The sequence below is a fragment of the Bubalus bubalis genome, chromosome 15 (assembly GCF_019923935.1).
Source record: "Bubalus bubalis isolate 160015118507 breed Murrah chromosome 15, NDDB_SH_1, whole genome shotgun sequence".
NCBI lineage: Eukaryota > Metazoa > Chordata > Mammalia > Artiodactyla > Bovidae > Bubalus > Bubalus bubalis.
The window spans coordinates 24,355,029-24,381,603 of record NC_059171.1 but is presented as its reverse complement, the minus strand read 5'-3'; the positions used below and the strand labels follow the sequence as shown (position 1 = coordinate 24,381,603).

Sequence of the window (26,575 nt, the reverse complement as noted above, 5' to 3'; positions counted from 1 at the left end):
GGTGAAGACCAAAGGAACTAGGGACTTCCCTGGTGGTCCAGCAGCTAAGACGCTGTGCTCCCAACGCAGGGGGCCCAGGTTCAATCACTAGTCAGGGAACTGGATCCCACATGCTGCAGCTGAGTTCGCATGCTGCAACCAATGATCCCACGTGTCACAACTAAGACAACTGAGATGCAGTACAGCCAAATTTTAAATATAAGTAAATATTTTTAAAAAAGACAAAGGGAGCAAGTGCCCATGTCTGGGGGCAGGTGACAGTTTGGAGAGCAGAGTGGCCAAGGCAGGGTGAAGAATGGGTGGAGGAGAGTCAGAGGGGAAGCAGTCTGCGTGGTAAGACCCTGCAGACCATTGCGAGGATTTTGACCTTTGCTTTGAAGCAAAAAATCATAGAAAAATTTTCAGCAAAGTGATATAATCTGACTTAGGTTTTTAAAGGATCTGACTAATGTTGGGAATGGACTGGCTAAGAGTGAAAGCAGGAAGACCAGTTAAGAAGACAGTGCAATGATTCACAGAAGAGCCGGTGGTGGCTTGAAAGCTACTAGGTGAGTGAAGGTGGGGAGGGTAATGTCAGTAAAGATGGTGAGACGTGGTCACATTCTGGATACATCCATGCACACTCTTATTTGAGAAGATGTCTAAGATAGACTACCAGACTCTTTCTGTTTACATTGAGTGGAAGGGGATGTATATCCTTTTCTTTGGTTCTTAAAAGAAAGGCGACCCCATCAGCCTGTAGTTTGTAGGGAAACTCAGGTCTCACTTTAGTAAGACATGCTATTTCCTCCTCCATACCTTGAATCTTTAAGCTTCTCTCTGGGGTTTACTTTTGCCCAGCTCCTTCCACTGGAAAATAACCCATCATGCTCAGCTCAAGCAGTACCTTATTTTTAAGGCCTTCCCTAATCCCAAAGATACTACTCTGACCTCAGATACACTGCTATCATAACCCGTATATAATGATAACAGCCGATTGCTCACTTTCTCCATGTCCTACTGTGAGGTTCATTAGGGCAGACACCAGTCAGATTCATCTCTTGACACCCATCCCCTCCATAGCACACACGTGGTGCTTAGTGACTACATGAGTGCACGAGACATAACGTAGTAAGGTAAAGACAGGTGGCACCAGTGGCACTCAGAGCTCAGTGGCTCACAACCCCTATCCCTAAGGATCACATTAAGATCTTAAATCACATGAGGATCACCTGTGGAGCTTTAAAAACAACAGCCGGTGCAGAGCTGTAATACACCCAGAGACGGGCATAGTACTATCTTATCCAGTGGTGAAGAAAGCCTTCCCAGATGGTGCTAGTGGTAGAGAGCCCACGTGCCAATGCAGGTTAGATGTAAGAGACACGGGTTCAATCCCTGGGTCAGGAAGATATCCTGGAGGAAGCCACGGCAATCCACTCCAGTATTCTTGCCTGTCTCCTCCTACCATGGACAGAGGAGCCTGGTGGGCTACCGTCCATTGGGTCACACAGAGTCGGACACACTGAAGCAATACAGCACGCTTGCATGCATGCAGTGATGAAGAAAGAAAGAAAAAACTGAGCATAGTGATTCGTCTCCTATCACCCTTTGCAGTTTATGAAAGACTTCGGTATATATTACTAATTCTCACACCAAGTCCAGGACAAAGAAGATTTATATAGGTAGAAACAGCAAAAATTAAATGAACTGTCTCAGCACAGACAAAACTTCTCCTCTATATGCACTCTTGTTCAATCATATATCTTCCAAAACAGGAAGAAAAAGGCTTTTGCAGTTGCAATTCCAGATTCACCCAAACTATAAAGGAAAGGAGTAAAAAGTGAAGGCAAATGATAGCAAGCTTTGACTATGAGGCTAAGGCCTTTTAACTTTTCCTGGATGGTATTGGGAAGCGGTTAGAGTGTTTTATCAGCTGAATGAGACATGAATTGAGTTTTAAGATAAACAAGGGAGATGTGTACGGATGGTTTTGCATAGAGCAAAATGAGGAGTGAAATATATTAAGGAGATATCACACTAATTAAGTGGGTGATGGTCAGACCAAACCAGCTGTTGATTTCACTTTCCTTTCACTGAACTGTAGGTTGACTCTATACTACTGAAAGATCAGAGCAATTAGAAAGATTATACTTTAATGGGTATTGTCAGTTCAGGGTGTCATTCAATTTAATGAGATACACTTCTGAATTGTGCAGTTTGGAGTTAATAGATTAAGCATGAATTGAACCAAGTTAGTGTTAATAACATAGTGAAGACTGAACAACTATTATTAAAAGAGAAGTAAATTTAGTCATAATTACAAGGCCAGTTTCTAAGACACCACCATTTAGACTTAATATCATAAGCATTTATGTGTTTGTTTCCTAAACTAAACCAATGTGGCTATAGTTTGATCATGGTTTTTGTGACATGTGTTCTCTAAAGTTTTCTTTGGTCTCTGGCAATGTATGTATTGTTTATGATGTAAAAGTTTATGCAGTATTATAAGTACATACTGAGGTTTGATGTGTTGACTGTGAATCAAGGTCATTTATTTAGAAGGTGGCATCATTAGCCTCAGTAAGAGTGTAAAGAACATTGTGAACCACTTCCACATGATGTTCTTATGCAGTGTGTTGGGCACTGTGTTAATTGCTTCACAAACAATCTCATTTGAACACAGAAAAAGTGCTGGGGAAAGTCATGTTTTTGCCACTTTCAGACAAGGCATTTGAGTCTCAGAGAAGTCAACTTTCCTGGTACACAGATCCTAAATGGAGATCCATCTGTCTGGACCCATACCTGGGCTACTGGTCACCACACCCTTGAGACCTGCATGTGGAGTATCTACTGGCCCCCACAGCCTCTAGAAGCTAGAAGCAGGGTTGTCAGCCCTCGTGGTGGGTTAGGTTCCCTACCCAAGCAAGGCCTGTCTCCAGAGACAGCTCGGTACTAGTTTCCCCCCACCCCCACAATTTTATCTTTGTGTACAGATTTTCTCAACAATCACTGAATTTCTAGGACAGGTTCAGGTAACCAAAGAGCCTTTATCAGTAGTATATATTGTCTCGACCCAAAGGATGCTGCAAACCCAGGCTGGAGCCAAATGGGAAATAACATCTTTCTTAGAAAGGCTTAGAAATCCTCATCCAATCATTTAAGATGTTTCCTTTCTCAGGTAGCCCAGGCTGAATTACACCTGGCTGCTAGGCCACCATTCACATGGTTAGCCAAGAAAACAGGGTACAGGCCACCAAAAACAAGACCCCCCCCATCCACCTCATGTTATGGCACAAGTTTCACAATACAAATCACCTGTATTCAAAGGTAAACTTACAAAACTTGTACAATACACATGCCATCAAAAGTGGGATCATTGCCAGTGGTGAGGCAGCAGCTACAGGAGCCTGTGCGACATGTAAGATACACCGAAAAAGACCAGCTGCTATTGGGCCACAGAGAGCAGTATTAAGTCCAATATAGGCTGTTCCATTTCAAGCAGATTCCTTTCTGCTTCTGGAAGTCGGTTAATTTTTCTGGTTATGATATCAGTTAAGTTCTCCTTGACAGTATCATCTGCTTCATGGTTTCCCATTTATTGCAACCCTTTTCCCAGAATGCCAGTACCTTACTAGCTCTCCTCTCAGCAGTCGCTGCCTCCTCTGGTCTTCAAAGCCATCACGAGGGTTCCCTTCGCCCTTTGTGCTCCTGGGTGTAGCCATTCTGGCTTCGCTCTAGTTTTCAAAGCTTCACAGGTCATCCTAATGTGCTTAAGACCCTAATGTGATCCTCAGTGATTAGAAACCATTGAGCTCCATATTCCAGGAGTTTCCAGGAAGGCACCTGTGCGCAACTCTTTGGTAATTACTACCAAGTAACTGAGACCTCATCTGACCCCCGACCAGGCTGAGGGAAACCTTTCAGACACTGTCTTAAAGGCCTCACTATAAATTACCTTAAAATAAAACATTATAAATAAGCACTCCCTTCGCAGCCTCCAGTTCCTACCAGTCACCCCACTTGACCCTCCCACCTGAAGATGCACCCCGACCAGGGGTTTGGTATCAGTCCTGTCCTAGGTCACACAGAATTATCTAAGGAGTTTTCATTCTCTAACTCCATGGCTCGACCTTAAGATGATAAGAACAATAGCTGCTTATCCAGCTTCCACGTGCCATGGTGTTCAGGCATGGTGTTCAGTGCTTCATGTGTGTTACCCTTAATTCTCACGCTGACTCTGTGAGGAAGATTCTCTGATACTCATGAAGAAACTGAATCTTGGAAAAATTAGACAACATGCTAACCTGCAGTCTGGGTTTTCACCTGGTTTTGCCCGACCACCGGCTTCATGTCCTCGGCTCCCCTCACTGCTCCACATCTTCATGTAAACGCCCCAGCGCTTCTGCAACTCCAGAGGGAAACTCCTTCTCACCACAAATCCTCCTCTTCTCCAGCCCCTTCCCAGATAATGTCACCTCCTCACACCTGTCACTCAAACTGAAACCTCTAGATCATTCCCCAACACCCATCATCCATGGCAACTAGTGAGTCTGCTCTGACCCTCACTGGCTCCCAAATCATCTTCTCTTCTTTCAGATCCTTCTCTCAGAACTATTCTTTATGGTTCCCTCCAAGATTATTTTCATAACCCCTGTTAAGCAGGGATTATATCCTGAGGATAAGGTTATCTTAGGTTATCTCCCTATCCTAGACTTGTCTTTTTCAAATCTACAGCCCACTTCACTGGTTTTTGATTTGACCATTTGGTAATGCAAATTTGATATCACATTGAGGTTTACTTTTTTTTAATGATGCAATGAGTCTCATTTGATAAAATACTGATTCCTTAGCAAGGTGTTCTTCAAAGTATAGCTCCAACTTATTTCTCAAAGTGCCCTGGCCTCTTGTCCTTACCCCATAAACACGGTCTTCTCTAAAGTTCAGAAACTGGGGGCCCACAGAATCTGGTCCAAGAACTGTATAGGTTCACCTTGTACTATTGTGTGTGTGTATTAACCATCACGGTGTAAGGAATTCTTCACCGTGTAAGGAACTGGGAGAGTTCATGTAAAAACCCAGACTTCTTACTTCTCTTGAGACATTACCTCACCAGTTTCCCAAGTCCTCACACCCACAGTTGTGCTCCAACCCAGCTAACCTCGTGTGTTAAATGGCCTGTGTGATCCTCCAGGCGTCTGGGGTTATGGTCTCTATGCTGGGCCGTGAGAAGGTCTCTAAGCACACCATAACTTCGTAACTTTGTTCACGGCATTTCTTCAGGTTGGTGTGCCCCTTCTCCCCCCGTAAAGTTTTATTTTGAAGGGCTCAGATAAAGGACCACCATTTCTGTGAAGTCTTCCCAATAAAATTATTCACCTGTGCTCAATAAAGCTTTCTATTCCTAATGTTTAGTTGCTCAGTTGTGTCCAACTCTTTGTGACCCCATGAACTATATATAGCCCACGAGGCTCCTCTGTCCATGGGATTCTTCAGACGAGAATACTGGAGTGCGTTGCCAATTCCTCAGGTAGGGGATCTTCTGACTCACGGATTGAACCTACATCTCTTGCACTGGCAGGTGGATTCTTTACCACTGAGCCCATCTGGGAAGCCCCATTTCTAATGCAGCTTTCCCCAAACTGTTAAAGGCAGCTATATGCACAACTCTCTCCTGGCTAGATGGGAAAACCTTGAAGGTAGTTCTGCTTTAATCAGTTTCACACCCTTCCTCACACAACCACCATCAGGCCTCACCCATGTATTCTTTCCATGAGCACTGAGTTAAGTAAAGTCAGTTGAAGTCAAAAGCCCTTTTTTGATGTCCATTAAAGTCTTTTCATTCCCACTTTTCTGTAACTAAACAAGAAAAGGACTTATTTACATAGAAAGGATCAATGAAATTATTATTTCATATGAGCTTTGAGCAAATGCGGCTTTCTAAAGTTTCTTTAGTAAGATTATATCGCTGGTGATGATAGCTGACTTAACCTGATTTCTAAGCATATCATGAAGAGAAGTGTATAAATATTAACTCCCTCCTTTCCCTAGTATTGCCCATATGATCAAATAATAATTAATATTTTTTATAAAACACATTCACACCACAAATTTCTTAGGTGGTAAATACTTCGTTAATCAGGTCTACATCATCACCTAGTTTCTAATCTCGTGTCTCACAGGAAACTCACAATGTAAACTACTTAGTTCACGATATCTTTGTCTTTTTTTATATTCATTTCTTTTATACCTTCTTTTAAAGCAGAAGAATGTTGAACTCAAGAATCTAGATCTAGGTTGAGAAAGAAGATAAAACATTTCTTATAAAAGACATAGTAGGCAGCATACAGACCTTTCTGTAGGGAAGGAACGCCCAAAGCTGACACGAGGAGGAAAGGGATTGTACACTCTCTTCGGAAGAAGCATAAATGAAGGACCACAGTTGGCGTGGAAGTAAAATCTCAGAAGAAATGACTAGATTTTTTTAGGAGTTCCCTGGTTTTTGCCAAGACTATCTGCTGACAGCTGTAAGCCCCAGGCAGCCAGCTGCAATGTCCGTTAATATGTGAAAGACTATTAACATTTTGCTGTTTTCATTCTCCCCCTGTAAGAAGTGAATAAGGAACAGGTGTGGACAGGGAAGCAGAAAAGTTCCTTTGAGAGTTATAAATCAGCCTGATCCTGGGTTGAGTGCATGGATGTCTCTGAGGAACCCCATTCCTTTCCCAAGGCATTCCAAGTGGGTAAAGGGAATCTAACAGGAACCAAACCGCCTGCAGTGTGTCTACATTCCAAGAAAGAATGCCAGAAGTTTCAGACTCAGATCGAAATCTTTGTCATAGTTTTCTCTTCATGTGATCCAATTTCCTCTTAATTAATCAACTGGGATTTTGTCTCTGAATTGTTGGACCATAGTTAACATTATCAGATGCTGTTGAACTCTGAAAACATGACAGATTTCTAGATAGAGTATTAAGTCATCTTCCCAATTGTCTTAATCTTAGGAGGTAAATGACCTACAGGATGAAAAACTGATAACATTTTTTAAAAATAAATTTGTCTCAATTTCAGAAGTAATTACAGTTACCTTTTTTAATGCTCTTGGACAGCAATTTTCAGTGTGTTTAACTGCATGTCAAGATTGGAGGAAAGTGTAAAAATCTATAGAACTGTGGTATGAAAAAAATTTCTATTTGTCTTACTTTAAGAAATACTCAGTGCTGACCCCTGCACATTTTTACCTGGTTTAGGACACGTTCTAGATAGTTCTTTCTCTATACAAACGACCCATCTATCCAGTCCTATTTAAAATAAAACAGAACACAACTATATTCCAGTCTTTGTTCTCAGAACTGAAAGCATGGCTTTTTCTGCATGAACCTAATGTTATGCCAAGGAAGTTTGTGTTATTAAAATCAAACAGCCGAGTGGGGCTTGCTTCTGATAACATTCACTTACTTTGTCTTTAAATAGTCTTTTTTAACAAAATATTTGAAAAGATTTGTTGTAATAGCAGTCTCTGAAGTTCATTGTGTGTATAGGTCTCAATTTAAAGATTTTTAAAAAAAAAAATTGGACTAAAATTTTGACTATTGTCTTGTGTATTAATACGACTTGTCTATAAAGTAATTCAAACTTGGAATTAGAATACTAGGCCCTTTTCTCCCCGCTTATCTGGGCCTCGGTTTTCTCATCTGGTAAATGGAGCTTGGATGAGATGACCTCTAAGGTCTACATCAAATAGAGCTGAAGGCAAAAGAAAGAGGCAATCGGATGCCTTTGAGGAGTAGGATGAAAAGAGGCACAGGCTTTGCATCAGACATCTGAGCTCCAGTCTTAGATATTATTAGCTATAGGAAGTTATGCGTCACTGTATTCAGCCATAAAATAGGACTAATTAAAGCTGTATCGAGCACTGCTGAGGTTTCAATGGAAATAAGCCTATTATGTTCCCAGTACAACTTGTACACGTATTTTCTGCTCCTATAAATGGTCGGACCATATTTTAAGGTCAAGAAAAACTTAAGGCTGAGCACATGATCGGATCTAGTAGTTTCCACTCTGGCACTTGGAGAAGAAAGGGCAGGATCCTATCACTGTCCTTTACCAAGAGAGATGTCCCTCTGCTGTGATGAAACTAGAGCCATCAGGGTTTAAAAAAAGCGCACGGTCAGGGGGAAGGCACCGCATCTTGGCAAGAAGAGCTTAACATATTTTCCAGTCACCAAACTCTCTTCCCACCCCACACCCCGCTTCTATTTAAATCCTGGGCCCTCCACCGGTCCACACTCATTTTAGCCAGTACCCAGGCTCTCAGCAGAGAAGGGTGGCATGGCTCCCGGGGAAAAGAAAAGGGGGGACGGGCCGGCCAAGAGTGCCCTCCGGAAGGTGCACACAGCCACCCTGGTTATCACCTTGGCCCGAGGCTGGCAGCAGTGGGCCAACGAAAACAGCATCAGGCAGGCCCAGGAGCCTGCAGGCTGGATGCCAGGGGGCACCCAGGACCCAGCCGATGCTTCTGGACCAGCGATAGATGCCCCCACCCGCTGGAAAGCTCAGAGGGCCCCAAAGCCTTCCTCCCCGAAGCCGGAGGGCTGTGGAGAAGATGGACACGGCTCGGAGGAAGCCAGCGCGGTTTCTCCTATCAAAAGGAAAGAGGTGACCAAAACGGTGGTCAGCAAGGCTTACGAGAGAGGAGGGGACCTTGGCCACCTCAGCCACCGGTACGAGCAGGATGGTGACCAGCCGGAGGCCAGGCAGCCAGAGAGCGATGTTGACAGACTCCTCCGCAGCCGCGGTTCCCCAACGCGGAGGAGAAAGTGTGCCAAGCTGGTGACCGAGCTGACCAGAGGCTGGAAAGCGATGGAGCAGGAGGAGCCCAAGTGCAGGAGCGACAGCGTGGACACAGAGGACAGCGGCTACGGAGGCGAGACGGACGAGAGGCCGGAGCCGGATAGAGAGCAGGTGGCCGTGGCCAGGATCAGACGCCCCCTGCCCTCCCAGTAAGTGAACGCGTCTCTCAGCGCCTCACCCCGCCTGCCGCGCCCCCGAGCAGCTGAGGGGTGCCAGAGAGCAGGGGAGCCCTGCCCGAGTAAGGGGGGGACTCGCCGACAGGGCTGGCAGCCGGGGCTGGGTGAACGCTGGCCCCTGGGCCAAGAGGACAGTCCCCGGCTCAGTCATGGACCTCCGGGTCAAGGGCTTGCCCCCTTTGGTTTCTCCTCTCTGTTCTGAACCCTCAAGGTTTAGCCACAGCAAAGATGAAGCCACCAGAGATAGGTGTCTGCTACGGATTAATGTTTGAAGTCAGTTCTATAATGAGTAAGGACTGGCTTATTTTTTCTGCAGAAAAAAGTATTTCCTGGTAGACTGAGGGGAGAGACCTTTCCCTTGTCTCAAATCAGTGTATGTAATATTATCAAGAGACACATCTACCCAAATAGTGCCCATGGAACACAGACTTCTGTGAGCCTGGACACAGGTGGGAGGCTGCTGTCGGACTTGAGAACAACCTCTGAAGACAGACAGACAGACCCAAGTTCAAATCCCATCTCTGCCCTGGCTATAGATAATGAAACTGTGATACACTTGAAAGTTGCTAAGAGAATAGCTCTTAAATGTTCTCATCACACACACACACACACACACACACACACACAAACAAAATAGCCAGTTATTCTTCTCCAAACCCTCCTTTGTAAAATGATGGCAACAATAAATTCTGCTGTTTTGAGAGAAGTAGATGAGATTAAAGCTGCCAAGAACTTAGCACAGTGCCTGCGCCTAAGCTCACTATATGGAAGTTATTAGTCCTCATAGCTTATTATTTAGCAATTCTTCAAACTTTCAGAAAGCTTTTTCCATTTATAAACAAAGGCAGAATGCCGTTAAAGCTAGGTAATTAAAATATCACAATGCTTGTGTGCTATGTATGTGTGATAAGTTGCTTCAGTCGTGTCCACCTCTTTGTGACCCCATGAACTGTAGCCCACCAGGCTCCTCTGTCCATGGGATTCTCCAGGCAAGAATACTGGAGTGGGTTGCCACACCCTCCTCCAGGGGATCTTTTCCACCCAGGGATCGAATCTGAGTCTATGTCTCCTGCATTTGCAGGCGGGTTTTTTTACCACCAGCGCCACTTGGGAAGCACAATCCTAAAGCAGTTAAATGCATACACGCACACACCAACACATGGACTCAGACTGATACAGTTATACATTTATTCTGACAAGAAACACATACTTTATTTCAAGACAGTAACTCTCCCTCCACAGAACAGAAAGTCAGGATTTCTCACTCTACAACCACAGGATATCAGAATATGGGGAAAGTCTCAGATGTGATGAAATGCTTACAAGCTGACTCCCTCTGGGAACAGTTATATGTGAAGGTGTGCTTTTCAACTTTTATGGAACAATCAGTAAAGAACAAAATTGGGAACCTTATTTGACAAAAAGTTGCCTTACAGCTTGTGACCTTAAAGATGTTTTGAAAGAATGAGCACTATTATGGGCTTCCCAGAGAGCTTCTCAGGTGGCACAGTGGTAAAGAATCTGCCTGCAAATGCAGAAGGCTTGGGTTTGATCCTTGGGTCAGGAAGATCCCCTGGAGGAGGGCATGGCAACCCACTCCAGTACTCTTGCCTGGAAAATTGCATGGACAGAGAAGCCTGGTGGGCTACAGTCCAGAGGGTTGCACAGAGTCAGACACAACTGAGTGACTAACACACACACATATAGGTGTTTTACCTGCTTTGTCCTTTGAACTCTCACAATAAGGTTGGTAATATCTCATTTTAGGGATGAGAGCACTGAAGCTCAGAGGGAAAGTTCACTCAGCAAGTTAGTGACCTGAGACATTCATGCCCATCTCCAAATGTCACGCTTTGAAACCAGACATGATGCTACTTCTCACTCCGCGCCTTGAGGATACACTCAGAGATCTGGATTTGTGTTATACTTACATTCACATAGGAATTCATAACCAGAAATCACTATTCTACCAGATCGTATGGATTTAGGAGGTATGCATGCTAGAAAATGAAATAATAGAACCCAACAGAATAAAAACCGAGGGTAGCACAATGAAGATATTCCTGTCAGCATCTTTTGAATTGGCTGAGGGCAGGGAGATGACAGCTGGGACCAGTCTCTGACACATGTCCTCTCTTTCGGCACCTAAGAATTGTTCATATGTTTATTTACTTAATCCTCACAACGTTCTCTCAGGGTAGGCGTAATCATTATCTTCACTGGATAGATGGGAACACGAGACAAAGAAATATTAAGGAATTTGTATAGGATTGTACTGTCCATGGGATTCAAACCCAGGCACTCTGGATCCAGAGCCCACCTTCTTGACCACTACTCTAAACTGTCTCACCTGAAAGTGGGAACGTGCATAGTAGGCCCTTCTCATGGTTCCCCAAAACACGCCTTCTCTGTGTGCTAGAGCAGGACATAGGCTTTGAATGAGAGACAATTAGATTTGGAATATTGGTTACCTGGGAAAATCCTAAAGTTTCTTCATTCTCACCAAAAAAAAAAAAAAAAAGCTGTGATAATCCATAGAGTCATTTTGGTATCAATCATGTAAAGTGATGGGCACAGAGTTGTGCTCTGTATAATACAAGGGGCCAGCCCTGGTCATCCCAACACTGCACAATACTAGGAGACTGGCTGTCAGGGTTGGGGAAGGGAATAGGGCTTCCCTTGCGGCTCAGTCGGTAAAGATTCTGCCTGCAATGCAGGAGACCCGGGTTCCATCCATGGGCTGGGAAGATCCCCTGGAGGAGGAAATGGCAAACCACTCCAGGATTCTTGCCTGGAGAATCCCATGGACAGAGGAGCCTGCCTGGCTGTAGTCCATGGGGTCACATGACTGCAGTTGGACATGACTGAGTGACTAACCCTACGTACCTACCTATGGGAGTGAAATCCCTCCCTTGTTTCTTGGGTTCCTTTCCCTCAGTCTTAGAGCACACAGGGTACCGGAATGTTGCCCACAGCAATAGCAGCTCTGAATGTCAGCCAATGTGAGCGATACTCAGGAAGCTACAGTGGAAGCCCGATGGGGCTTTTTACCTCATGGGGTGCTCACATACTGCTGGAGACATAAATGTGGCATCCCTGACTAGGCCTATATGAGAGGGGGTTTGTTCACTTATTTTTAATTCTAAGCACCATTCTTTCCCCATATCCACTAATAGGGAGAAAATGATGTGTCATGGATATTTAAGCAGAAGGAGAGTTTTCTGGGTGGTCCCACGGATAACAGAGACAAACAATTCAGGTTAGATAAAAAGTAGAAATATTCCTTACCAAAAGAATTTTACTAACTGGGGCTTTACTATGAAAATGAGTTCCACTTTATGCTTTGTTTTTAAAAGTCTTTTGACTGTGTAGCTATGTGACTTGTTTGGTCCAGGTCCTTCAGACAAAGCAACTTTTATCTGCCCCCCATGACAGTAATGGCGCAGCAGTACACAGCGTGTTACATACAGTAGTGACACAATATTAAAATGAGAGTCATGCATCCACCCTCTCCTCCAAGGTGCATTCAGTAAAAATGAAATGGTTGCGCATGAGGGGGTGCTTTATAGAAAAGGGAACTGAACACAGAAATGTATCCACGTCATAGAGCCAGTAAGTGATGCCCTCGGGAAGTGATGCCAGAGCTCGTGTTCTTCCCAACCCAGGGATCGAGCCCAGGTCTCCCACCTTGCATGCAGATTCTGCCATCTGAGCCACCAGGGAAGAATGACTTTACTCCTAGAGCTTGTGTTTTTAACCACTGTGTTAGACTCATCTCTCAGCAGAGAACAGACTCAACGAATCAAATGGAGATCCAAGCATCACCTCCCAGGTGGAATGGAATCCCAGGAAAACTCCCAAAGTGTAATGTTTTGGTTCTACTTTATTAAAGATACTTGCTAGAAACAAAGGGGAAAGTATGGCCTTCTAGTATTTGCCCCAGTTCTAGAGCTTGGAACCCTTCCATGGACTTAGGACGGTTACCCGTCTGCAAGGAGCAGAGCAGCACAGGCCTGGTTCCCACACCTGGCTGATAACAGAATGAAGAGCACAGTTGTGAATGCACAGTCACTCTGCTTCTGATAAATGTGACCCTGTGGATGTCACGCTCCCATTAACCAAACTCGCTATATACTTCCTGAAAGAAGAGTAAGCACGTGAGTGTGCACAGGAGCAGATTCTTCCCAGAAATTCCCTGAGACATCAGAAATGTGGCAGAAGTTCTTGGTTTTACTGACAGAGAAGCGTTTTAGCTTAAGATATGAACGTGGTGCCAGTCTTTCAATATTGCTTTGCTTTCTATGAATTTATACTAGGTCATCTTTCTGAAGCTCAATCTGAACTATCATTCACATTTTACTTGAAAATTTAAAAAACAGGATAAGCTGCTATATTGATTCCTACATTCAGATGCTCGGAGTTTGAGACTTACTAATCCTGATTTAAACCTGATCGTTTCAGACTTTTTAAAAATTGAAAATATGAAAGTAATACCGAACATGTACAAGATAGATAAAATTAAATACTCCTTAAGGTATATTTCCTTCTAGTAATTTTTAAGCAACGCAATTTTCTAATTCTTGCTTAAAGGACCAATTTTTTCACTTTCCTTCTGTCCTATTATTGGAAATTATAGTTTAACTATATAACAAATGGACATTAAAATTTAGAAGATGCTCTTTTAGATGTTTCTCTTCTTCATAGTGTTATTACCTCACCAAACCCCACCCTTATCCCAAATGACATAGAATTTCAACACTCAGGGAATTTAAGTTCCTAGTAAAAAGAAAAAAATATATATCATCAAAGAATGAGGCCCATATAATATACAGTTTATGCAAATTATATCTGGATACTAATTTGAATATTTTTCAATTCTGTGCTTTCTCTAAGTTATAAAATCAATACAGTTGACTCTTACAACATGGGTTTGAGCTGTGTGAGTCCACTTATAAGTGGATTTTTTTTTTTTCAATAAATGCTTACTGGGAGAAGGCAATGGCACCCCACTCCAGTACTCTTGCCTGGAAAAATCCCATGGACGGAGGAGCCTGGTAGGCTGCAGTCCATGGGGTCGCTAAGAGTCGGACACGACTGAAGCGACTTAGCAGCAGCAGCAGCAAATGCTTACTAGAGTATTGCTCAACCTGTGCTGGTTGAATCCATGGATGTGGAAGCATGGATACAGTGTAACAGTAGAACGTGAAAGTCACTCAGTCATGTCCCGACTCTTTGTGACCCCATGGACCATATATATAGTACACGGAATTCTCCAGGACAGAATACTGGAGTGGGTAGCCATTTCCTTCTCCAGGGGATCTTCCCAACCCAGGGATGGAACCCAGGTCTCCTGATTGCAGGCAGATTCTTTACCAGCTGAGCCACTAGGGAAGCAACTGTAGAGTTATACTCAAGTTTTCAGGTGCCTGAAGTATCCGAGTCCCCCGCCCCCATACATAATTCCCCCGAAAAAGCGGATGCGGATCCTGTAGTACTGCAGTGTGTGTGCGCATGCTCAGGTGCTTCGTTCGTGTCCGACTCTTTGCGACTCTATGGACTGTAGCCGCCAGGCTCCTCTGTCCATGGGAGGAGAGGCAAGAGTGGGTTGCCATGCCATCCTCCAGGGAATCTTCCCAAACTGAACTTAGGTCTCTCGTCTCCTGCATTGGCAGGCAGCTTCTTAACCACTAGTGCCACCTGGAAGCCCAGTACTGTAGTATTTACTCTGAAAAAGTGTCCACATAGAAGTGAACCCATGGAGTTCAAACCTGTGTTGTTCAAGGATCAACTGTAATACCAGCAGAAAGAATTTTGAAAAAAAAATTTAAAAGAAAATCAACTATCTCTAGATGAACAATTTCAGTTATGCACGTACTCTTGATTTCCTCAACCTGGTGCATATATGCATTTTACATAGTTAAAATTGGAGCATGTGCTCAAATTTGTTTTATTCTGTTTATTTTTATGAATGTCTTTTAGTGATTATTCACCATGCTTTTTCATTACTGAATATTCGTTAGTACTTAAAAGAGTGGGACTTCCCTGGTTGTCCAGTGGCTAAGAATCCACCTGCCAATGCAGGGGACACGGGTTTGATCCCTGGTCCAGGAAGATTTCACGTGCTGTGGGGCAACTGAGCCCGTGCTCCACAACTACTGAAGCCCGTGCACCCTAGAGCCTGTGCTCCACAACAAGAGATGCCACCACAATAGGCCACGCACCGCAACTAGAGAGTAGCCCCCACTAGAGAAAACACTCGCGTAACAACAAAGACCCAGCAAAGCCACAGAAATATAAATTAATTTTGAAAAAAGTGTGTCTGGTACACAATAGGTGTCATACATAATTTAATAAAGGATGGAAGGAATGTCAAAGTGCCCAGAACTTCCTTAAAGGGAGGATGTATTATGTTCTATACTATAGGACAGAACCACAGTTAGGGCTCAGGAGACAAAAACCATGAGTTAGTGACTCATGCTGTTCTTTTCACTGTCTTCTGAGATATTCAGTCTGTTCTCGAGCAAGTTGTTCCAGCCTCAAGTTTGATATGAGCTTTGGGTTCTGCCAGGATGACACTGGGCTTGTTATCGAAGGCTGTGTCTGCCATGGATTGCCATCATTGCAAGGGGACTAGGCATTTACTCTCGTTTGATCATGAGATCTAGCAGCCCATACTCTGGGCAGCGGAACAGGGACAGTCTGTGGAGACGCAGATGAAGACAAGGACCAGCAGGGCTGAGGAAAATGCATTTCACTTCAGGGCAGTGTAGTTCCTAGCACTTGTCCATACATACGTGTGTGCATAGTTGCTCAGTCGTGTCCGGCTCTTTGCAACTCCATGGACTGTAGCCTGCCAGGCTCCTCTGTCAGTGGGATTTCTCAGGCAAGAATACTCGAGTGTATTGCCATTTCCTCCTCCAGGAGATCTTCCCCACCCAGGGATGGAACCCTGTCTCCTGCAGCTCCTGCATTGGCTAGCAGATACTTGACCACTGAGCCACCTGGGAAGCCCTTCCATACATACGTGATTTTTTTTAAGTTGTAATAATTGTGTAAAGTTTTCGGATGCTGATTTTTCCCAATTGACTTAATCATATACTTTTGTCCATGTGCTTACAAAGAATAGTAGTGTTATCTGTAGCAGTGTGCTCCTGGTTTCAATTCTGTTATGACAGTGAAACAATGCAGCAAGCTAGGGACACAAAGCATGGGAATTAATGAAAGTTCGCCACCTAGTGGCTGTCATTCCTCTTTGAAAAATAATACATGTATGCCTCCCTACCCATATCTGTTAGTTTCCTGCATTTGATTGATTAGATTTTAGGAAATCAATTTGGATGGTGAGGAACAGCCGCATCTGACTTGTTCCTGGGTTTTGACCAGCAAATTATGAGAGTTCAGGGAGGGGTTATTGAATTCACCCATGCCATTCATGTGTGTGTGTATGTGTGTGTGCTTACTCACTCGGTCATGTCCAACTCTTTGCGACCCCATGGACTGTAGCCACATAAGCAATTTCAGCTCTACCCTACATCTCCAATTCCAAAGCTTCCAGACAAGAAACCACTTGGTGTTGGGGAGAAGGATGGGTGAGTCACTTGTGGGGAATGAGGAATATAGATTTCTGACTTTTATATAGTCCAAGAGTTCATGCTTTACTTATAAGATTGGCGCTAGAGAGATGACAGGAAAGTCTGTTAAAGACAAACTTTGCTGTTTTAAAATTAGGTCTACACTCGCCAATGATGGTTTTTAATAAGAAATGCATTCCATGGAGAAGGCAATGGCAAGCCACTCCAGTACTCTTGCCTGGAAAATCCCATGGATGGAGGAGCCTGGTAGGCTGCAGTCCATGGGGTCGCTACGAGTCGGACGCGACTGAGTGACTTCACTTCCACTTTTCACTTTCACGCAATGGAGAAGGAAATGGCAACCCACTCCAGTGTTCTTGCCTGAAGAATCCCAGGGACGGGGGAGCCTGGTGGGCTGCCATCTATGGGGTTGCACAGATTCGGACACGACTGATGCGACTTAGCAGCAGCAGGAGTATTTATACCAGATAAATCTGCAATTGCTAAAAGGCAGAATTACTTCCAAAGAGCTGCTTTCCCGGAATATTACTGTGTATTTTGAACCTCCCTCTCTACAGTTTGACTTCAAGTTTGAGAAGAGAAATTGACTTCTGTATTCAACACTCAAAAGACCAAGTCCTGAGATCTTTTTATCTAATAAATATCAAATGAAACACTAAAAAAAAAAAAAAAAAAAAAGCATTCCAGGCTGCAATGGCAGACCCACACATTTGAGACAAAACTCATCCACTTATTACACACTGTCTTAGCAGGCTGAGGGGCACCATTACATAGCGGAGAGAGCACGGTCTTTGGCCTCAGACATTTGGGGTCTGAATCACACGTCTTCCGCTGGGCTGGGGCAGCACTTCACAGTCGTTATACACAGGCTCTGGAGCTGGCTTTACTTTGGTTCAAGTCCCAGCTCCATCATTTAACAACTTTGTGACTGTAAGTTACCTAACCCTTCTGCCCTCACTTTGCTCATCTGTGAAATGAGATTAATGGTACCTATCTCATAAGAGGGTTGTGGAAATATTAGTAGAAAGTGTTTAGAAGAATGTCAGCACATAGTATTCAATAAATATTACTATTGTTAGCTAGTATCTATTTATACAACTAGATATTTCAAAATTTGTGGAACATCATAGATATGAACATAGATATGCTTCATTAAAAATACGTATTTAAAAATCTATACATGGCAAAGGTGGCAGCAAGGGAGACACAGACATAAAGAATAGACTTTTGGAAACAGTGGGAGGAGGAGAGGGTGGGATTACTTGAGAGAATAGCACTGAAACATATATATCAACACATGTAAAGTAGATAGCCAATGGGAATTTGCTGTATGACGCAGGGCACCCAAAGGCGGTGCTGTGTGACAACCTGGAGGGATGGGGGTGGGGAGGGATGTGGGAGGAGGTCCAGGAGGGAGGGGCCACATGTATGTCTATGGCTTCATGTTGATGTGTGGCAAAAACCATCACAATATTGTAATTATCCTCCAATTAAAATAAATAATTTAAACATCTACACGAGTGAATAGTACAAGTATGTGGCTGATAAAAAACCTTATTTGAGGCAAATAACTTTTTTGAAGTCGTGTATAAAGTGGATTCCCTTAACCCACTGATATGACTCCAGTTCTAAATGTTACTAACATGCAAGTTTGAGCTACACATATTTGCCTTACCTTTGTGTAAGGAAGTTTTTCCTTGAAATAGAGTTTAATATCATTTTATGAGGCTTAAAACATTATTGTTACTCACAGAGAAAATAATCTAGGACCTATCTCAAACTCAGAACAATGGTGGCATCGTTTATGACTTTCCTTCTTCCATCTCTTATTTTTTTGGTTTATGTGTCTTTTATAATGAAAAATTTATAGACTTAAATTAAGATGCATATGTATAAGAAGTACAAGTAGAAAGCAACCCTTGCTAAATTATGAATATCTTGATTTTTTTACCCTCTCTCTCTTTTAGGGCAAACAGATTCACAGAGAAGCTCAACTGCAAAGCCCAGCGAAAATACAGTCAAGTGGGCAATTTGAAAGGGAGATGGCAACAATGGGCTGATGAACATATCCAATCCCAGAAGCTCAATCCCTTCAGTGAAGAGTTTGATTATGAGTTGGCCATGTCTACCCGCCTGCACAAAGGAGACGAAGGCTACGGCCGTCCCAAGGAAGGAACCAAAACTGCCGAACGGGCCAAGAGAGCCGAGGAACATATCTACAGAGAAATCCTGGACATGTGTTTCATCATCCGCTCGATGGCTCGCCACCGACGAGATGGCAAGATCCAGGTTACCTTTGGAGATCTCTTTGACAGATATGTCCGTATTTCAGATAAAGTCGTGGGCATTCTCATGCGTGCCAGGAAACACGGACTGGTCGACTTTGAAGGAGAGATGTTATGGCAAGGCCGGGATGACCATGTTGTGATTACTCTACTCAAGTGAACTTTCAAGCACACAAACCAGACTTGACCCACTCTTGTCTTAATGCTAAATGCTAACGTAGTGAGCAAGTAAAATGCAAACTGCTCTGTAATAAGTCACTAAATATTAAACAATTTTTTTACATAAATAACTTTTGAGCACTCTATTTCTGAGGGAGTTTGAAGACTGAGAAAGCACACACAAAGCATTTCAGAAAGCACACTGAGGATTATTTGTGCACAATAAGTATTTAAAATGCCACTTACCCTTTGGGCAAAGATATTTGGCTATTCTTTGCAAAGCTGCTATAGATATTAATGTAAATAATTATACCTAAGATGAATTCGGGTAAATACCAGCAAACCATACTATGATATGTCATTGTTTAGGGACAAAAAACCATTCCATTAATTTTGGCAAAACTAAACTTAAAATTTTCTAAGCAGCCTGACTTTGTTCTATTATTTTTATGATAGCATCACTTACAAAATAAGCACATAAATAAAAAGTTGTATTCAAATAAGACACTGAAATTGATGAAATTGCTCTGTGGTCTTTGAATTTAATAGGTTTCCAACAGAAGTTAGCCATCCTTCTCTGATGTGATTTGCGCAAATCATGTGAAAACAGGCATTGCTGGTGGTCATACAGCCGGCAAAGAAAGCACTTCTGTTCATCTTCTCTATGATAAAGCAGAGGTGAGAGATTTAGATTTCTCTGCCTTTGCAGGACTGCTTGGGGAAGTTTATTTTTTTCTCAAAAACCTTAATGAGTCATGCTGTCTACATTTACCTCAATACACATCAAAGTAGAAAAACAGAAAATGCTACAATGAACTGGAATGTTGAGTGTAGAAGAATCTGAGTCATGGGTAGATCAGAAACAAACTTTAATCAAGTCATTTTACTGTTTCATTTTACTTTGTGCTCTAACAAAAGTTTTGAAAATACCCGAAAGTCTAAAACAGCAACATTAGTCCAGCCAAAGTGAAAAAAGTATAGTTTAATGATGACAAGGAAATTTATTTGGCACTAATCTGTTGTCATTTTTCTCCATTAGTGTACCTTATATAATTCTAAAAACAAGCTGAATAAAATGTGAGATTACAATTCTTAAGAAATTCAACGAAAGTTACTAAATGACAGCACTTTGGTGTTACATACAGAAATTAATGTCAAAGAATAATCCAGCAAAATAATAGGTGCTCCTAATTGTAAACTGTTAGACTTAATACAAATACAAAGTATGGATTAAACTACCATAGGAGTTATCTTTGCTTTCATAAATTATTTTCTTTCAAACTGAAAGTTTCAATATCTTCCTAAAGAGGAAAGTTTGTATATTTTTGTTTTAATAATAGATTTGTCAAATTACATATTACTTAGTAGAATTTCACATAAGATGTATACTTTTATCATAACAGTGAAACCTATGTCAAAAGCTTAAAACATGGCACGAGAATAAAACATACTTTTATGTTCTTGTTTTTGTAATACTATTTTAAAGTATGTTCCAAAGCACACTCCACAGTGTGGGCCATTGCGGAGGGTGAACGCGGTGGCCATGAAATGTGGCATAGTTTTTATAGCCTGGGTAATTTCATATGCTTATGAGTTGGAGGACTATTCCAACTGTTTTGGGGAAGGGGCAGAGATTTCCTGGATTTAGGCCACAGCCCACTCCTTGGTCTTTTAACAGGGCCTTGGAACTGTCATGCCACCTCTGGGTGTGTCATTTCACTTGCTGACTCAGGATCAAGGTCTAGTCTTGCCTGCCATTGTGGTCCCATTTGATTCTAATCAGTTTATGTTGTATCCCTGGGCTATGTCATTCTTTCAAAAGTTGTGCCCTACCCTTTTCCCTCCTGTTACAGTAGGAGGGGTACAACAATCACATTTAAAATCGAACCTCATACCCACCAGAGATGCTTGGCAGGCACAAACAAAACCTTGTGGTCACCAGGACCCAGAGAAAGGTGCAGTGACCCTCATGAAAGACTCAACCAGATCTGCCTGTGTTTGAGGGTCTCCTGTGGAGGTACGGGTCAGCAGTGGCCTGCTGCGGGGACAGGGGCTCTGGCTGCAGCGGTTCTGAGAGGTGCAGCAGGTGGAGGCAATAGTCCTCTTGGAGGAGGTTGCCATTAGCTCCACAACAGACCTGCCAGGTGGGCTATCCAAAACTGGAGAACAATCATACCAAAGAAGTCCTCGCACTCTTGCAAAAGTTCTAGGCCCGACAAAAGAGTTTCCAATCTGGGCATCTGGCAAAAGGACTGAGAATCTCCAGGGAATCTGACTCTGAAGGTCAGCAGGATTTCATTACAGAACTTCCACAGGACTGAGGGAAACAGAGACTCTTGGAGGACGCAAACAAAATCTATTCCAAGGAGAAAGGAGCAGGGACCTTCAAGGCCGAACAGGTCTTTAGATAGGCATTTTCAGGAACTAATTTTATGAGCCCAATCCTTGTATCTTCTCATAGCTAGAAAAGCACTAAATCCCTTCACGGTGACATCAGCTCCTCACCAAGACTAGCAGAGAACCTTTTTGTAAAGATAAGCATTTTATTGCATGAACGTGCCCTTTACCAAAATCACATATATTGCTCCCCCCACCCCCCCACCACATACCCCCCTCTCCCAACACACACACCCCCCTCTCTGGAGTAGTTCCTCAGAGATGTCTGAGGTGCCGTCTCCTGGGCTGCAATCCTCATTTTACCCCAAATAAAACTTAACTTACCTTTCACGCTGTGTATCTTTTTAAAGTCAACCATTTGTGGACACCAGCTCCTGACCAGACTCTCCCTCTCAAAGTGTATTTTTGCTTAAGTAAACTTTCATTTTACTTTCTTAACCTCTCTGCTTTGTCTCTGAATTCTTTCATAATGAAGAAAAACCTTAAAACTCTTTGGGAATACCAACAAGGATTTTCTCTTGGTACTGTGTGCCCAGATTTGGGGAGCATCCCTGTTTCTTCACATAAAAACAACCTGTCTCTAACAGAACAACATCATATTGACTTTTTGACCAAGAAATTCCAGTACTGCAAGCAGCCAGACCCCACTTTTGGTAACAATAGGATATATTTTTATCCCTAATCTACAGAGAAAAAAAATGTTCTCCGTTAGTCACCTCTTCTTTTGGAAAGAAACCAGCCTGAATCGGCTCATAAGCAGTTACTGCTTACCTCTGAAGAGGAGGAAAACTTAGCGCACACTCTTCAAAGCTCTGAATTGTTTGTTTCAACATCTCAGGGAACAGAGAATTTCAGAGGTGCTACTTAAAGGCTGATCTGCCTTCCACGGACATCAGCAACACCTGTTGCTTGTTAGAAATGCAAATAAGGAGTCGCTCAGCACTGCAGAGGTTTCAAGTTTTGGCATGCTGAAAAGTCACCTGGAAAGCTTGCTAAGGATCCCTGGGTGAACCCCAGAGATTTTAGTAGGTCTGGGATGGGGCTCAAGAATTGGCTTTTCTAAGTTCCAAGGTGGTGCAACTATGGCTGTTATTCTTTAGAACACCTTAGAGCAAAACAGGGAGAATTTGTCACTTTTTCAGGTTTTAACACCTTTATCTTCTGACATAAAGCTCAGCTGCTTTCAGTTGTGTAACAGAATCTGGTTTAAATAACAAAGGGAATTTATTTCCTCACACAAAGTGTAGTTTAGAGGTTGGAGGGCTTCAGCTGTTGCCAATTATGTTGCCAACTACCTGTTCTTTCCAAGTAAATGACCTCTTTCCGAATATAACTGAGAACTGTGAAGCTATCATGTGTGGCCATACATACCAACTAATCACTGCCCCTCACATTTATCTTCAGTCCTACCCATAGAGCATTTTTAGCACATTTTAGGGCTTCAATAAAAAATGTTAATCTCTGTCCTTCCTCCTCCTTTGAGGATGTCTATTATTTCCACCCAAAACAATTTTTCTCAATTTTCACAACATTTTGTCACACCAGAATAACTCCTATGTGCTGGGTAGTTTGAAGAACAGACACACATGGTCCTTTTTTTTTTTTTTTTTTAAAAAGGCTTTAAAGTCTAGCTCAGACAACTTTCTTTCTTCACCCTCTCCCCAAACCAGCTTAGGAATCCTTGCCACCCCGGCCTTTCCTCTTACACAATTATCACAATGTATTGTGTATGTATACTAAATGCTGTGTATATAAAAATTATGAATAACTATAAAGTAGGCTCGATCGTGTAGAAATGTTACCTGAAAACTGGGTTTGCTGTAAGATACAACCAAGCCAAATTGCAGAAGACGTATTACTTGCTCTAAGTAAGGAGAACACCAGGGATCTTCTCCAAACCAGTGTCTCTCGGAACAGCAAAACTGGGCAACTTTAAGCTATTGGTACAGGCATATTCATGAAGGGGCTTGGGTGGTAGGCAGACTTCAAACTTTAGTTGACTAATAACATGAGGGTCAGAAAAGGTCAGCATCATTATCCCTCCGATTCCAGTTGATCTGGTTGTTGGGATTTAAGTTTTGCAAACCAGCTCAAGACAATGCTTTATGCTAGCCTTAACCATTGACAGAGAACTAGCAGTCTTTACAACTGCTATCTTTGCTCTTGTTATTTCTCTTGCCTGGTAATGGTTTTGTTCTCAAATATTTTTTGTCCCCTATATTGAAAAGCAGAGACATTACTTTGCCAACAAAGGTCCATCTAGTCAAGGCTATGGTTTTTCCAGTAGTCATGTATGGATGTGAGAGTTGGACTGTGAAGAAAGCTGAGTGCTGAAGAATTGATGCTTTTGAACTGTGGTGCTAGAGAAGACTCTTGAGAGTCCCTTGGACTGCAAGGAGATCCAACCAGTCCATTCTAAAGGAGATCAGTCCTGGGTGTTCTTTGGAAGGAATGATGCTAAAGCTGAAACTCCAGGACTTTGGCCCCCTCATGCGAAGAGTTGACTCATTGTAAAAGATTCTGACGCTGGGAAGGATTGGGGGCAGGAGAAGGGGACGACAGAGGATGAAACGGCTGGATGGCATCACCGACTCGATGGACCTGAGTTTGAGTGAATTCCGGGAGTTGGTGATGGACAGGGAGGCCTGGCATGCTGCAATTCATGGGGTCGCAAAGAGTCGGACACAACTGAGTGAGTGAACTGAAGTGAACTGAAATCCATTTATTACTGAGATCTGTTCAAGGTCAAGCACTGTGGCCAGGCTTGATCACAAAATAACATAGGCCAAAAATGGCTTATGTCAAGAAAGCCACACCTGGTTCTTTTTCTCCCTACCTCATTTGCTTAGAGAAAGAGATAAGTGAGGGAAAATGACAATGTGGCTATAAAGGCCATGGGTTATTGCAATATGGATCAGGGTCTGCTCAATTGATCTTAGTAGGATACTCTCATTTTAAAATATGAAACATACGTGGTAATGAAGATTGAGGAGACAAAAATCCCATATAAGAAATATTATAGACTTCCCCAATGGCTCAGTGGTAAAGAATCTGCCTGCCGACGTGGAGGACATGGGTTCAACCCTTGGTCTGGGAAGATTCTGCATGCCACAGAGAGACTAAACCGCAACTACTGAGTCCCTGTGCTGTAAGTACTGAAGCCTGTGAGCTCTAGAGACCATGCTCCAAAATAAGAGAAGCCACTGCAACAAGCCTGTGCCACAACTGAAGCCCAGGAACAGAAACGAAGGCCCAGAATAACCAAAATTAAATTTAAAAAAAAGTTTCCATCCTTTTAAAAAGACAAAAAAATTACATCTCATTAAACCCAAACCTTAAAATATCTGATGCTGTCTTAAAAAACTCATAACATTATATTCTTTTTTCATAGTACTCTTCTGCCTTGGAATAATTAACTACATTGTTATTTTTCCACATAGGCAAAAGAAAAGAAAAAGCCATGAAGTCCTGAATGGACATGTCTTCACTTGAATAAATCCTCTGAAAAGTACAGAGTTGATTTATAACTCCATTTAAGCTATTTGTTACACAGATAGTCTTTTCTTCTTCCGTTCAGCCTGGTAAAGCCTTGTCAAAGAAAAGAAAAAAATTCCAATCCTAAAATTTCCTTTCAAGATACAACTCAAACAATCAGTTCAGTCAGTTCAGTTCAGTCGCTCAGTAGTGTCCGACTCTTTGCGACTCCATGAATTGCAGCACGCCAGGCCTCCCTGTCCATCACCAACTCCCGGAGTTCACCCAAACTCAGGTACATCAAGTCGGTGATGCCATCCAGGCATCTCATCCTCTGTCGTCCCCTTCTCCTCCTGCCCCCAATCCCTCCCAGCATCAGAGTCTTTTACAATGAGTCAACTCTTCGCATGAGGTGGCCAAAGTACTGGAGTTTCAGCCTCAGCATTAGTCCTTCCAAAGAACAACCAGGACTGATCTCCTTTGAATGGACTGGTTGGATCTCCTTGCAGTCCAAGGGACTCTCAAGAGTCTTCTCTAGCACCACAGTTCAAAAGCATCAATTCTTCGGTGCTCAGCTTTCTTCACAGCCCAACTCTCACATCCATACATGACTACTGGAAAAACCATAGCCTTGACTAGACGGACCTTTGTTGGCAAAGTAATGTCTCTGCTTTTGAATATGCTATCTAGGTTGGTCGTAACTTTCCTTCCAAGCAGTAAGCGTCTTTTAATTTAATGGCTGCAATCACCACCTGCAGTGATTTTGGAGCCCAGAAGATTAAAGTCTGACACTGTTTCCACTGTTTCCCCATCTATTTCCCATGAAGTGATGGGACCAAGATGCCATGATCTTCGTTTTCTGAATGTTGAGCTTTAAGCCAACTTTTTCACTCTTCTCTTTCACTTTCATCAAGAGGCTTTTGAGTTCCTCTTCACTTTCTGCAATAAGGGTGGTGTCATCTGTATATCTGAGGTTATTGGTATTTCTCCTGGCAATATTGATTCTAGCTTGTGCTTCTTCCAGCCCAGCGAAAGGCTTTGGCATAGTCAATAAAGTAGAAATAGATGTTTTTCTGGAACTCTCTTGCTTTTTTGATGATCTAGCAGATGTTGGCAATTTGATCTCTGGTTCTTCTGCCTTTTCTAAAACCAGCTTGAACATCTGGAAGTTCATGGTTCACATATTGCTGAAGCCTGGCTTGGAGAATTTTGAGCATTACTTTACTAGCGTGTGAGATGAGCGCAATTATGCGGTAGTTTGAGCATTCTTTGGCATTGCCTTTCTTTGGGATTGGAATGAAAACTGACCTTTTCCAGTCCTGTGACCAATACTGAGTTTTCCAAATTTGCTGGCAGATTGAGTGCAGCACTTTCACAGCATCATCTTACAGGATTTGAAATAGCTCAGCTGGAATTCCATCACCTCCACTAGCTTTGTTCATAGTGATGCTTTCTAAGGCCCACTTGACTTCACATTCCAGGATGTCTGGCTCTAGGTGAGTGATGACAGCATCGTGATTATCTGGGTTGTGAAGCTCTTTCTTGTACAGTTCTTCTGTGTATTCTTGCCAGCTCTTCTTAATATCTTCTGCTTCTGTTTAGGTCCACACGACTTCTGTCCTTTATCGAGCCCATCTTTGCATGAAATGTTCCTTTGGTATCT

General features: G+C 42.8%; 1 protein-coding gene, 1 long non-coding RNA gene and 1 pseudogene across 11 annotated transcripts in view; 1 reads left to right on the top strand and 2 right to left on the bottom strand.

Moving 5' to 3' along the window:
• Positions 1 to 23,756, bottom strand: part of LOC112579143 — a 167,432-nt gene extending 143,676 nt beyond the window's left edge. For 5 of the 10 annotated variants that reach the window (XR_006544877.2, XR_006544879.2, XR_006544881.2 and 2 more), the window contains exon 1: positions 3,607 to 3,753. This is a non-coding gene — a long non-coding RNA (uncharacterized LOC112579143). The other 5 variants (XR_006544883.2, XR_006544886.2, XR_006544887.2 and 2 more) reach the window with 5 other exon arrangements.
• On the bottom strand, positions 1,405 to 3,574 carry LOC112579142 (annotated as a pseudogene).
• ABRA (actin binding Rho activating protein) lies at positions 8,256 to 19,544 on the top strand. The gene is made up of 2 exons (XM_025265175.3): positions 8,256 to 8,978; positions 18,565 to 19,544. The coding sequence occupies exons 1-2, from the start codon at positions 8,308 to 8,310 to the stop codon at positions 19,040 to 19,042; spliced, it is 1,149 nt and encodes a 382-aa protein (XP_025120960.3). The 5' UTR covers positions 8,256 to 8,307; the 3' UTR covers positions 19,043 to 19,544.
• Positions 23,757 to 26,575: the final 2,819 nt, after the last annotated feature.